The sequence below is a fragment of the Marmota monax genome, unplaced genomic scaffold, assembly GCF_021218885.2.
Source record: "Marmota monax isolate L192 unplaced genomic scaffold, Marmota_monax_Labrador192_F-V1.1 WCK01_AAM20220418_F8-fsc00048, whole genome shotgun sequence".
Taxonomy (NCBI): domain Eukaryota; kingdom Metazoa; phylum Chordata; class Mammalia; order Rodentia; family Sciuridae; genus Marmota; species Marmota monax.
In genome coordinates this window covers 5486264-5500321 of record NW_026694895.1, presented here as the reverse complement: position 1 = coordinate 5500321, position 14058 = coordinate 5486264, and the positions used below count along the sequence as shown (strand labels likewise).

General features: G+C 39.8%; 1 protein-coding gene across 8 annotated transcripts in view; it reads left to right on the top strand.

Moving 5' to 3' along the window:
* Fmnl2 (formin like 2) overlaps window positions 1-14058 on the top strand; it is a 283661-nt gene that overhangs the window by 251183 nt on the left and 18420 nt on the right. For 4 of the 8 annotated variants that reach the window (XM_058573498.1, XM_058573496.1, XM_058573497.1 and 1 more), the window contains exons 11-17: window positions 760-870; window positions 3437-3586; window positions 5391-5492; window positions 7161-7473; window positions 7790-8002; window positions 10769-10789; window positions 13089-13213. In XM_058573498.1, the coding sequence (XP_058429481.1) occupies window positions 760-870; window positions 3437-3586; window positions 5391-5492; window positions 7161-7473; window positions 7790-8002; window positions 10769-10789; window positions 13089-13213 (1035 nt within the window). The remainder of the gene's footprint in view (window positions 1-759; window positions 871-3436; window positions 3587-5390; window positions 5493-7160; window positions 7474-7789; window positions 8003-10768; window positions 10790-13088; window positions 13214-14058) is intronic. The other 4 variants (XM_046426925.2, XM_046426924.2, XM_058573499.1 and 1 more) reach the window with 1 other exon arrangement.

The window sequence follows — 14058 nt, the reverse complement described above, 5'->3', positions numbered from 1 at the left end:
GCCAATCTGTTTTCTATTTCTATAGTTTAGCCTGTTCTGGGTATTTTAAATAAATGGAATCATAAAATGTGTGTGTGTGTGTGTGTGTGTGTTGTGCTGGGGATTGAACCCTGGACCTCATGCATGCTAGGCAAGCACCTTGCCACTGAGCTATATCCCCAACTCTTCTGTGGTTGTTTTTGATTGGTTCTTTTCACTTACTATGATATGTTCAAGTTTGTCCATGCCATAACATGTATCAGCCATTTCATTCCTTTTTATTTTTGCACAATATTCCATTGTGTAGATAAACCACGTTTTGTTTATCCATCAGTTGGTGGACATTGGGTTCTTTCATGTGGTTATAAATAATACTGCTATGAACTTTTGTGTACAAATTTTTATGTGTATATGTTTCTTTTCGCTACATAAGTCACATGGTAACTTTAACATTTTGAGGAGCTGTCTCACTTTCAAAGTGACTACGTCATTTTATGTTCCCACTAGCAAGGAATGAGGGTTTCATGTTTCTCAACATCCTTGCCAACACTTCTTACTATATTTCTTTTTATTATCAGTCATCCTAGTGGCTATGAAGTAGTATCTTATTGTGGTAACTCTATGACTTTTTAAATTAAAAACATTGTAAAATGTTATTAAAGACCCAGTGAAATGAAGGACTTGGTAAGTGAGCCTAATTTGTGTATTAAAAGCATATGCCTATGATTCAATGAGAAAAAAGTTTAACATCTGTCTAATCCCTTGGCAATTTCATTTCAGGTGGCCTCGATGCAGTTTATTAATATTGTAGTTCATTCAGTAGAAGATATGAACTTCAGAGTTCACCTCCAATATGAATTCACCAAATTAGGCCTGGATGAGTATTTGGATGTGAGTAAAGCTATAACCTTTGGCTTCAGTGTAAGAATTGATTTATTGCTTACCCTCGGTGCACTTCCATAGTGGCTAAGGAATGCTTAAAGCTCTGCATAGTCAACTACTGTCGTGTAGTTAAAAGGAACCAATCCAAATGATGCAATCTGCCAGAGAAACTGGATTCTTGTAGACCTTCTGGGACCTCTGGCAGTCTTTTGCCAGCAGCCTTTTAGTACAGGAGCCAGATGACCTCTTGCAGTCCGGCTGCAGCTTGCCTGTGTTTGTGAGCTCAAGTCTGGGTCAAGTCTCATTGCATCACTCACCCAACTGCTGCACAGTTTGAGTTCTTGGTTACTCTGAGGGCCTCATCTAGGCAGGGAAAATCAAACCAAGACTGCTGTAGAGTGAAGAGAAATGCTCGGAGGATAAATAATGAGGAAATGAAGACTAGAAACTTCCTCCTGAAACTGTTAATTTTTGCTTGAAGGGTTTGTGGCTTTAGAAGTTCCACTTTTGGGTTTTGGGAGAGGGGTGTTTAATTTCTCTTTTCCAGGTTTCCTTGCAGAAGTGCTCAGCTAGTTCCCTGAAGTTCTTCAGTTAAGAAACTGAAAGTTGATGTTCAAATCATAAATGGACTTGAGAATCTATGCATGCGAAGCATGTCCTTTGACTCCTAGACAGTTTTATTTTTCTTTCCATATAGGAATGGTCCAGTTGAATTTGGAAGATTGGGCAGGAATTGCTGACCTCAATTTCAAGGCTGTTTCTAGCTATAGAGATGATAGGAGCTCTTCCCTTGGACAACTATGATATTTAGCTATCCATCTTCATGAGGGATGAAGTTGAGATTTCAAGTACTGTCTTTTCACAGCACTGGGAGGGAAAAATCACAGAGATGGTTACACTTGACCTGAGGGGCCTTGCTCACCAGAGCAACCAAGCTACCCTGGAGTAGACTGTCCTAATGTCTAAAGTCTCTACTCAGGGAGAGACACAATGGATTTCCATTAAAGACATGTTGGAATTATTTTCCTATAATTTAAAGACCCACCGATGCCATTTTTGGAATATTGTATTTAAAGGAATTTTTTATGTATTGATGTTGAAGTTTATCTGTCCTCTTTCCTCATATGTTCAGAGCAACAGTATTTGAACAAAAATTGGGCACATAAATTCCTAATAGTTTTCTGGGTTTGGCTTTGTGATATCTTGCTTTATACTCCAATGTGTAATGGCAGGTTGGTGACCTATCAGTGAATACCTATTATTCATTGTGAATCTTGTGAAAAATCACAAGAAATTTCTTCACCATTTTCATCATATTCTGTTCTGGCCTTTGTTTTGAACTGTGGTGGAACATACCCTCTTTCAAAATAAGCTAAATTGTAGGTTAGAACCTAGCAGAAAACCCATTTTTCCAAGAATTTACATGAAGTGGAATTCCTCTTAAAATTTTTAAATTTTATCAGAATTCTATTTCTTGAACTTTGTAAGTATATTGGTTCTGCACTCTAATAGATAGAGGTAGTTAGAAAAGTAATATGATGAATACATAACATATAAATACCATATTAGTTTACAGAAGCAGCTTTGCATGTAGACTTTGATTTGTTCAAAAATGCTATTGGCATTATCCATGTGCCAGATATTATTCAAGCCACTCATTTATCCTCAGGAAAATTCATAACTAATGTTTCTTGTAGAGAAGATTCATTGATTTTTTTGGCCTTCTCTGAGGCAAGTTTATCTTTGTAGTATCTGAATTCCTTCAGGATCCCTGATCAGGGATACAGTGAACTGGGGAAAGCTTTCTGATCTGTGCTTTGGAAGCCTTGAGCTGTTGATGTGGGGCACTGCCTTAGGGAAGCATTCATGAAGAGTGAGCTCTAGAAATTTGCACTAAAATAAACCCAAGATTTGGGCTAGGATTGTGGCTCAGTGGCAGAGCACTTGCCTGATGAAGCACTGAGTTTGATCCTCAGCACCACATAAAAATGAATAAAATAAAGGTATTGTGTCCATCTACAACTTAAATTAAAAAATAAATAAACCCAAGGTTAATGCCCAAGTCACCTCCTGTATAACTGTGTCCCACCTGGGTCCACCATCACTATCCAGGCAAGGTGCACCTACTACAATCTCCTCTACTACCCCAACACCCCTTTAAGTTTTATGTTGCTTCTGACCGTTCCCTCTCAAAGCTACTTTTAGTTCTTCTGTTTTCTTGATTTCACATATATCAAATTGTTTTAGATTGGAGTATAACTACATGGGGTAGGAAGTATTGGGGGGGAAATCGTGTATGTAAATACACACATGTAAATATGTATATTTTATATATTTATATTTACATGTGTGCACATTAAATATTTACATAGTTATGTAAATATTTGATGGGTAAGAAACCAATCTGATCCTACCTTCTTAAATAGTCACTTCATCATTGTCTTAAGGAGGATGATGTCTTAAACCTTTTGGAAAAGGCTGGACTTTGGGAAGAAACAAACCTTGTAGACTGTTGGGTAAGTATGTTCTGTTTCTAAAGATAAGCTAATGTCACCTCTTAAATTCTGATTTTTAGAAGCTGAAACACACAGAGAGTGACAAGCTGCAAGTACAGATTCAGGCTTACCTGGACAATGTGTTTGACGTAGGAGCTCTGCTGGAAGATGCAGAAACCAAGAATGCAGCCTTGGAGAGGGTGGAAGAACTGGAAGAAAACATCTCTCATGTAACTACATCTCAGAAAAGGGAAAATTGCTGGCATTCCCTCTGGGTGCAAAGTAGAACTAACATACACTTTTGTGGCAGTAACTTAAAAGAATCAGAGTCTAGAAATGAGCTGTGACTGGGTTAGAGAATTATCATAAACCATTCTGGGCTCTTTCAAAGAAGGCAGATGTGTTACTGAAAGCAAAATGGAACCCCTTTCTTTGCCTCAGCTGACCTACCTCTCAGGACTGCAAAATAAATTGCTTGTCCTGACAATCAGTTACAGGCACAGGAGGATTGAATCACTGGCATTACCTAAGGGATTAGAGGGGAATGAAATATGGGAATTTGGCATGAGATGAATAAGTATTTTTTGAAGATTAGCCACCTTCTTCTCAAAATGTCCACACAGTCCCATAGAGATAATTAAATAGTGTCTTTTGATGCTTATCTAAATATTCCTGTCTTAATCACTTAATAGTTTCATTTTAGCAGTAGACCTTTTTAAGGAAATCAGTGAGCTCTCCCAAATATCATCTTCGTTAAGGAAGACTATCCTCTCAGAACAGTGTCATCTCTATATTGGGGTAGTGATCTGATCTTCTGTTTGTGTGTAGGACGGGGGATTGACTAGGGACACTTCACCTCTCAGCTACATCCCCAGATCTTTTGATTTTGAGACAGGCTCTCACTAAGTTGCTGGGGCAGGCCTCGAACTTGTGATCCTCCTACCACAGACCAAGTAGAATAAGAGTCTTAACAGTCTTCAGAGGTTGTTTATTTGTTCATTAAACAAATATTTCAGAGAGTACAAGAACAAACAGAGAAACCCAAGAATTTTGAACCAAATTTTTGGCCTGAATTGATTACCACTTTTCTTTGTTGTGAAGTGAATTGTCCCCAATTGGGGGAATATTATTTTGCCCTTTGAACAACCCACATATTTCTCCCCATATTTTATTTTTAAGTACTGGGTGTGTGTCATTTCCTTTGCCTTTTACCATTACTTTGAAAATGGGCATCTACCTGGCTTGTGCTGAGCCCCCAACTCTCCTTTTGTAAATACTACAGTGAGCTAGTTAGCGTTTACCAAACAGTTTAAAAGCCCAGTATCTCTCCCCTTAAGAGATTTGTATTTTGTTCTGAGCCTGATTAGTGTAAATCTCACTCTTCCTCTTTACATTTTCTCTATGATTTCCTTTACTTACTGATCATTTTTAGTAAGATGTAAGAAATCAAAAGTTGCTTAATCATACAGCTGTGTGCAGAAAGCTCCTTTTAAGTAAATAGTGCATGTTCTTTCTCCCCCACTGCCCCCCACCATCTCTTATTCAGCCTCAGCTAGTATGACCATAGAGTCTACTTTGTAGCAGGCCATCTTTATTTGAATGGCTCCTCCAAATAGCTTTTATTAGTTGAATAATTTGTGTTCAAACAATCTGTAGTGCTTTTTTTTTTTTCAAACTACATCAACAATATTCAAAAGCTTTTACCTGACATCTCTTTCTTGGGGATGGGGATGACCCTCCTCCCTCACCTTACTGTTCTCAACCCTTGCTAGCTCCAAAGGATGGGAGGGAGACACATTGGATATTTAAACACTGAGGTTTTTATTAAAGATCATGTATAAATGATTCTTGGGAGAAACAAAAATATTTCCAGAACCATATTATAAATACTAACATTTCCATTAAACAATTTGTATAACACATGCAGGACTCTAAAGGGCCCCTAAAGGTCTTAGAGCTACACTTTCTGAGGTCTAAGGACCTGGTCTAAATGATCCTGTGTCGTGACACAGTTTCCTTTTCAACATTTTACAGTTATCTGAGAAACTGCAAGACACAGAAAATGAAGCCATGTCTAAGATTGTGGAACTGGAAAAGCAGCTCATGCAGAGGAACAAGGAACTGGATGTTGTGCGAGTAAGTGTAACAATGACAGTCCCCCAGGTGGAGTGATGGTAGATGTGGTCCAGCTTTGGGCTGGTTGAATGTGGGGCACGTTCATTTCAGAGGAAAGCATTGATGCAGCATGTTTATTCGGGCCATTTCGGAGGTGATCCTTCAATGGAAAGTACACGTAGTCAGAGTCTGTGTACACATGTGCATGCACTCATATACTGGAGGTTCAGGATTTCCTTATCACAGATTTTGGGAGCAACAGTTTTCCCATTTGGAGGAGGATGAGTTGATTCTGAGGCTCACCCATTTAGAAGGAAATAAAAACATGGCATGGATTTAATTCATGCCACTTATTTATTTTTATTAGGACTTGGACTTCATTGTATTCCTTTACTTTGCTTCTACTCAGAACTGGGTTTGGTGGTTGCTGTGGAAACCGTGAATCACAGCACAGGCTAGACCTGGTGACATTCACCAAGAAAAAAAGGAAAAAGCAAAGCCAATTCATTTTATTATCAGATAATCCCAGTTATTTGATTTGGCTGTAGCATTGTTTTACCTTACTTGTCAGGTATTTATGGAGTGCCATCCATGTGCTTGGGATTGTGCAGAACATAAAAGCACCAACATGCCTGGAGGGGGTTTGGGCAAATGGCTTGCCCTTACACCACTGTTTAATGCAGCAGCACATTTTATGTGATGGTTATCATGTCTGTGTGTGTTGCCTGATATTCTGACATGTCCTTTAGTTAACTCTGGAAATTTATTTTCTGGCACACCATCGAGACAAAGTTGTAGCATATGGACTCAATTCAAAGTTCAGACTCTTAGATTATTAATAATAGACAGGGTGTGAAGAATGTTTCCCTGCCTGCTGGAGGTTTGTGGTGAGAGAGCACATGTGCAAGGCCCAGCAAGTAAGTTCAATTCCATAAAACTCCTTTCACTGGAACTTCTATGGGCCCCTAATAAAAGAAACCAGGGCAGCCTTTGAATTGAAAATTGTAACTTCTTTGTTTTCTGGTAAAAACCTACACAGAAATAAGTAATTAGTGGAGGGAAGCTCAGGCCTGTTTTGTTAACTGCATTACCAAAAGGAAAACGTTACAACAATTGCTGTCCTGAGATTGGTCAAGGGGGCATTATGAGGGCCAGAGAAACCCATTCAAGAACAGTCAGCCCCTGGTTACTCATGAATAGATTAGTCTATGCTTTGCGGATTTTTAATCCTAGTCTGACTTCTATCCAAGTCTGATTTAGGGCCCTTTGTTTATGATTAGCTGATATGCGTACCTCAGAGTTACAGATGGATTTGAAAATTAGTGAAAGGAAAACATGCCACATCAGCAGAATATCTCGGGACATTTCAAAGTCAGCTTTTGGGAATAAAAGTCATCTCTGCTCTCTTCCTTTCCCCCTGCAGGGAAAATTGAGTTAGCAGGATTCATTAAATGGAAAGAACTTAATTAGCAATAACAGTTGCTGGAGTATATTGCATGTACCAGTAGTATAATTCATAATTAGTGGGACCATATAAGTTCTGGCTGAATTTCATAGAACTTTTATTCATATTCAGTGTCCTTTTTTCTCTCTTTTTAGTTAATTCCTTTATCCTCAATATGCCAATCTGATGGTCATAAATGTGAATGTCATGCGGAGACAAACTCTTAGCCATGAACTCTTTTGCAGGAAATTTACAAAGATGCAAATACCCAAGTTCACACATTAAGAAAAATGGTTAAAGAAAAAGAAGAAGCCATTCAAAGACAGTCTACCCTGGAAAAAAAGATTCATGAACTGGAGAAACAAGGGACCATTAAAATTCAGAAGAAAGGGGATGGGGATATTGCTATATTGCCAGTTGTGGCTTCTGGCACAATGTCCATGGGGTCAGATGCAGCACCGGGTAACTTTGTGGGACCAGTTTCAGGGGCTGCCTCCTCGGGACCCTTGCCTCCTCCTCCCCCGCCACTACCTCTATCATCAGACACACCTGAAGCAGGTAAGAAGCCATGTGGGAGAACTAAGTTTATACAATCAGGTTATCTGTGTTTCTTCTTTTACTAGTTGTCCATTTTTGTCCTTTGCGTTTGTTGGCACATTGTTTCACTGATTTTAAGAACTATTTGTTTTGAGATTAAGGTTATAAATCTTCATTTCACTTATATTCAAGTATTTCCCCATTTGTTGATAAGGAAGTTTATGGTTTTGGAAAGCAAACCTTTATCATTTTAACTGTTTTTATATTGTCTCTATGCACAACATGTTGCAGGAAGACCATTTTTGTTTTCAAAGTCAATTGGTTTCTTTTCTTCTAGTGCAAAATGGCCCAGTAACACCACCTATGCCTCCGCCTCCTCCGCCTCCACCTCCCCCACCTCCTCCTCCTCCCCCGCCCCCACCTCCTCCTCTCCCTGGTCCTGCAGCAGAGACTGTGCCAGCTCCTCCTCTGCCACCACCCCCTCCTCCCTCTGCACCCCCGCTGCCTGGAACATCTTCACCCACAGTGGTTTTCAACTCAGGATTAGCAGGTAAGAGCACATAATTAAAACCAGGGTATTCATGTAAGAAGTGCTCATTTGCCCACCTCCAGAGAGTTAAAGCCTTTCTTTCGAAGATAGGTCTTTTGCAATGACATGGACGTTCTCTTAGTAAAAGAACATTTCTGGTAGTGTAGCTGAAATTAGTCATACATGGGCAGCATTGGCCTTTGTGTGGCCTTTATCACACTCTTCCTTAGCAGGAGGTTCTGATCTCTCACCTCATCTTCCCACCTTCAACTTAAAGAAGAGAGACAACTTGCCTTCATAAGGACCAGTGCATTTTTGCGAGTTCAGCAAACACTTCTTAAACATTTGTAGTGGTTAAAGCAAAGAGTTTAAGTGTTTCTGGTTCTTTTTCATTTTTAAGAAATTTGAAATGTCATATATAAAATGGAAAAATGCCTTTATGTGTAATTGCCTGACACAGGCTTCCACGCATGTCTTCTGAGCATTTAAGGAGATCAGAATTTGCAGAAGCAGATTAAACTTCAAGGGGAAGTGCTGCCAACAACAGTGCCTTGAAAGGCTTCTTCATAATAACTCTTGCTATCCTGCTAACTAGGAGATGGAGTGTAGCACCTGGCTCACCAGAAATAACCAGGGGCTGGCCAGTGAGAGGAGGGCATTACTTTAATTATTTGATATAAGTTTTTATTTTTGACTCTTGGAAATGAATTTCTGTTCTGTCTATAATGCTACAAGCAGTCTCCCAGACATTCAGGACTGCTCTGAGGTTGCCATCCTTTGTTGTTGGGTAACTGTTTCCTCATTCACTCTAGTCTGTTTATGAATTCTCCTATTTGCTGTGAACAACTGCTCTGTCAGCCTCCACTTCTGAGGCTGCAGTAGTTTTCAGAGACTTTTGCCTGAGGTCTGAAAGATAGTCTTGGCTATAAAGATGTCCTATTCTCTATCCCTTCAAGGGTGCCATCAGCAGCTTTACCAGCCAGTTAGTAGGGCTAATTGGCTTTAGTGACTGGAGCCCTTGTAGACACCTGAAAGCTGCTCTTACCACATTCGTTCTACCTCAGATCCATGATGTTACTTCCATCTAGACTTCTATTAAACTGCCTAGCACACAAACAAATTGCCATTTAGAGTAATGTTCATAGTATATTGGTGGTTTATTTCTACCCTTCAAGTTCCTCCCATCTACCACTTTCTTCTAGACCTTTTATTGCTTCTGAAGAGAAAAGTTGGAGGAATGTCTTCGTGGAACTGTTGGATTGTGGAATGTAAATAAACAAACCTCATAACAAGCCTTGGGAATCCATTCCATCACCAGGCTGTTCTCAGTGATCAAGTGTGGAAACCCCTAATTGTCCCGTGCACCTGGGCTCCCTGATTAGTTTTCCTTATAGTCCCTGAGGAGCACTCACTGTGTGATGTGTCTGCCGTGATGTTTCATTTGGAACTGCTTCTTTCTCCCTGGCAAAAGCTAATGTGTGATTCAGCATCCACTTCCATTCACCTGAGCCCTAACACAGAATTCAGATCTGCCTTGGCAGGTGATAGCCAGAGGCTAAAGTGTGTAGGTCTGGGGCTTCCTTCTGAAGAAGCATGTCCTGCCTGGTTATTGTTATTTTTTTTTAATTTCCTTCCCCCCCCCCCCCCCGGGTACTTTGCACCACTTCATTTTAAAAATTAGTTTGTTCTTTTGATTACTTCAAGTTTAAGGTGTAGATCTCTGTGCTCAGCTGAAAACCAGATGCTGCCTTCAGGTTTACCACAGTTGGAAGTTGTCCCATTGTATCTTATGCCCTTTAGAAGACTATAAGTGAGATTGAAGTAATTCCTTTTTAGTTCCATACCATTGTTCAGTGATTATAAGAGACATTCTGTCTTACAAGATGTAAGGATTACAAGATCTTATGAGTCTTTGATAGCTTGAGATTGGGCATTTTCTGCAAAGCCTTTAATCTCTTTACTATTCATTTTTAGTTTGGTTTTCGGTAGTGATTAAAGCCAGTCTTGTGAGATGTTTTACCAGTGTGTTCAGTAGCTCTGTCTCTGGAACCAAGAGGCCAGACAAATTCAGAGTGTCCCAAGAGAACTAGTGACAGAGCTGAGCTGATATGCCCAGGGCTCCCATGAAGTCAGAGACCTGTGATGTCATTGAACCTCTAGATCCACAAGTGACAGAATCTCTTTATCTCTTAAATGCATACTATATTCTTGGTTGTCACAACATGGGACCAGGAGGAAGTTCACATAGTTTATCTCTAGAGTTTTCTTTCTTTTATAAAGAAGATATTAGTATTGTGAAATAGGCATTTAAAGTATAAGGCTTACTTCCTCAAGACTATGATGGAACAATCTTGCTCCCTTTCCTGGGGTAGGTCACCTGTGATGGACTGCTGGGCAGCCTGTGACCTTTGTTGTCTTTGGAAAGATGTGCTTAGATCCTCTCAATGAGCAGTTGGACCTTGGATGTTTATTTTTTATTAAATTGTTCAAATCCTATGAAATACCTAACATAGTTCAGTATGGCTGTTTGGGACCACTACAATGAAATAAACATTTTCTTTCCCTCCTCTTAAAATGACTAAAAAAAGAAAAAACACAAAACAAAATAATACATCTTCAAGGCAGTCCTGAATGGAAATGAATTTTTGGCTCCACGCTGCCTTGTGAAGTGTGTCCAAGAAGCATGAAATTCTATGCTAAGAGTGCGTGAACCACTGAGCCACTTGACTCTAACCATATCTAATTTTTTTTTTTTTATTTTCTCTATTCTCTCTGCTTCCACAAAAGATGGGCCAATCAAGCTTTTCTGTAGGTTGCTCCTCACCGAGTGTGTTGAGTATCTGCCATGTGTTCCTGTTGGTCGCACTGTGCCTTGACATCTTTCCACTCCATCTTACTTTGACCCATTGCATTTTGACATTGCATCTGCGGGAAGTCTGGGTGTTGGCTGACTGTTACTCCAGGTCTGCCCACACATTTCAGTTGAACCTGTAGAAGACATGATTGTCCTGTAGGCAGGAATCCTGGATTCATATGCCACATTTCTTTTCCTCCAAGAAAAGGAATGTTCTTTTCTTTTTGTTTAATTGTCATAGTTGGGTCCAATACAGACTCTAAAAGGATTTTAGATTTATTCTAAGGAAACATGGAGAATAAGTAGAAGCTACTGGGTGCCCCTTTCCAGTGCCCTCTCACTCGTCCCATGGCTCACTTGGTGGAACATCCATCCATTCAGAGCCACTTTCTTTGGTCTGTACCCTGGGGATGCAGTGTATATCATGGTCACCTGTATACCCTCCTGCTCTTCCCCAACTCCATCCCCAAAGTCAGAAAACTTGCCCCAGAGCTTTCTTGCCTGTGTTCTGATCTTGGGCATGTTCTTTATCTGGCTAAAGAGTCACAAGAAGGGAGACTGCAAATAGAATAACAGGTAGTGAATGGCCTAAGCCTGTAGTATCTGTGGAGGAAAGGTAGAAAGCAATGGCACCAGCCTGTCACCTCCCTTTGAAAGGAGTCCCTACTGCTCCTCCCCACATCTCCCCCCACCCCCCAGTGGTCTCCTTCTGCCCACATTGCTAAAGTGGCGGCCTAGAGTAGGGTATATTCCTTTGTCCCACAGAGGATCCAGTTTTCATGGGTAGTGTGGACACAAGTGAAGTGTAAGGAGGACTCTGACACACCTGGGGGTGAGGGTGCCATGTTTGGTGGAAAGTCCTGGTTGGCAGAAGCTGTGTCTCTGTGTTCTTGCATGCTTCTGTGTGCATTTATCAGATGAATTCCTGCTCTTCCTATGGCCTTCATAACTCTGGAGGAATGAGAGGCACTATCAATCTCCCTTTTTCAGTAAACATCAACTGAGGCAGACAGGTAGACATCCAGTAAACACTTGGGTGTGTTTGGCTTTTTTTCTGCATTGAGGTGCAAGTTCTCCTTCCCTCCCTTGCTAATAATGGCAAAGAGTGAAACTCACAAATAGTTCCTTGGGCTACAGAGTGGTGCACAGAATGTATATAAGTAGTATAGGAAGACTTCCTTATGATATAGAATTAAAATAGCATTTTGAATGGATTACTTTTTTTTTTTTTTTAAGCTCATTCCTTAAAGTGAGTAGAGTTGGCACTTCCCTTAGGTCCCTGAAAGAGAATCCCATCCTCTCAACTAAGAGACTTCATTGATGACACCTAGTAAAATATAGCTGACTCCTAGTGAGAACTTGCTTATTAAAAAGAGGGAGAAGGTGCTGTGGCCATCTGTGAGCAGCAACACAATTTTGTGTTTTCTAAGTACCCCTTCTGTCTTCTTAGACATTTTCTGATTTAGGCCATTCATGGTCCCTTATCTTTTGGAAATAACTCAGCAGCCAGTATAATCTATTACTGAAGTCACCCATAGGAATGTATCCCCCTGGCTGAAAGTTAGCTTTCTTGGTGTGTCATGTTCCTGGTGGTTTAGACAGTCTCTGATCATCCTTTAAGGTTTATTTATAAATATGTATTCTAGAAGTAAGAATTTAGGATGTCAGAACTCGACACGATTTGTCCTCTCTGCTGTCTAATAACAATAATAATTTTTGCTTTCTCTAGCATTTTGTCTTAAGATTGTCCTAATACCATAACTATAAAGGAGCAATCCAGTTTCCTGAATAAAAATAAACAAAACCCCAAATCTTGGTCCTAAAGACAGCTTTTAAGACATTCAACCAAATGAGTTTTTGAATGGCTCTGGCCAAGGCTATATGTAATCTTTTCCACATTTAAAAACATGTGGACTGGGAAAGGTGGCACATACACATAATACCAGTTATTCGAGAAACTGAGGAAGGAAAAAAATCACAAATTTGAGGCCAGTCCAGAAAATGTAGCAGGAATCTTATCTCAAAATAATAAAGTAATAATAATTTTTTTAAAAGGCTGTTGTTGCAGCTTAATGGTGGAGCTCTTGCCTGTATCGCACAAGGCTCTGGGTTCGTAACAAGAAACAAAATTTTTGGGTGCCTCTTGCTAACCTTCCTCCAGTGTTAAAGTGTCATCTGTAGAGACTGTTGTCTAATCATTTCTGAGGATTACGGAGTCTTGGATCTTAATTTCATTCTCTTTGACATCTTTAGCTGTGAAAATTAAGAAACCAATCAAGACAAAGTTCAGAATGCCGGTGTTTAACTGGGTTGCTCTGAAGCCCAATCAGATCAATGGCACAGTCTTCAATGAAATTGATGATGAGCGAATTCTGGAGGTATTTTTTCTCATTGGTTAGAAGCTAGAGGGGTGCTCTCTGTAGAACAAAGCTAAAATGGGTGCTCTGTTAATCTGCAGGTTTTGCTACTAAAGTATGTTGTTTTTTGTCTTAAGATTGTCCTAATACCATAATTATAAAAGAGCAATTGTACAAAAGAAGCAGATACTTTAGTACTATCAAAGAATAGCATTGGATACTATTTTATAAAGCAGTTCTAATACTAGATTTATAAAATTAAGTTAAAATGCAATAAAAATGCAGTGAGTAGTTTTGAGTAGTTTCAGTATATGCCACAAAATTTGTATGTCACTGTCCCATCTATTAATTTATAAAAGGGCATAAACATCCTTTATTGAACTAGATAGATTAAGGACTCAATTCTCACACTTACTGCCTGGTTTGATGACTAGTTTTAGTCTGTGACAGCTGTCTATGCTAGCTCATTATTTAAAGCAATTGAATCGGCTCGTCGGAATTAGTAGTGTATTTTGGACATCACTTTTATCTCTGTGTTAGAAGTTGCTCTCTAAAAAACCCAGAAAAATAGAGATAGTATTTTAGTTAGCTTTTTTGCTCTTATGACTAAACCGATCTGACCAGAACAATTTTAGGAGGAAAGGTTTATTTTAGGGCTCACGGTTTCAGAGGTCCTAGTCCATAGAAGGCTGACTCCATTCCTCGGGGTTCCAGGTGAGACTGAACATCATTGCAGGAGAGTGTAGCAGAGGGAAGCAGCTCACATGATGATCAGAAAGCAGAGAGAGAAGTCTCAACCGGCCAGATACAAATATATATACCCAAAGCCATGGCCCAATTCCCACCTCCTCTAGCCACACCCCACC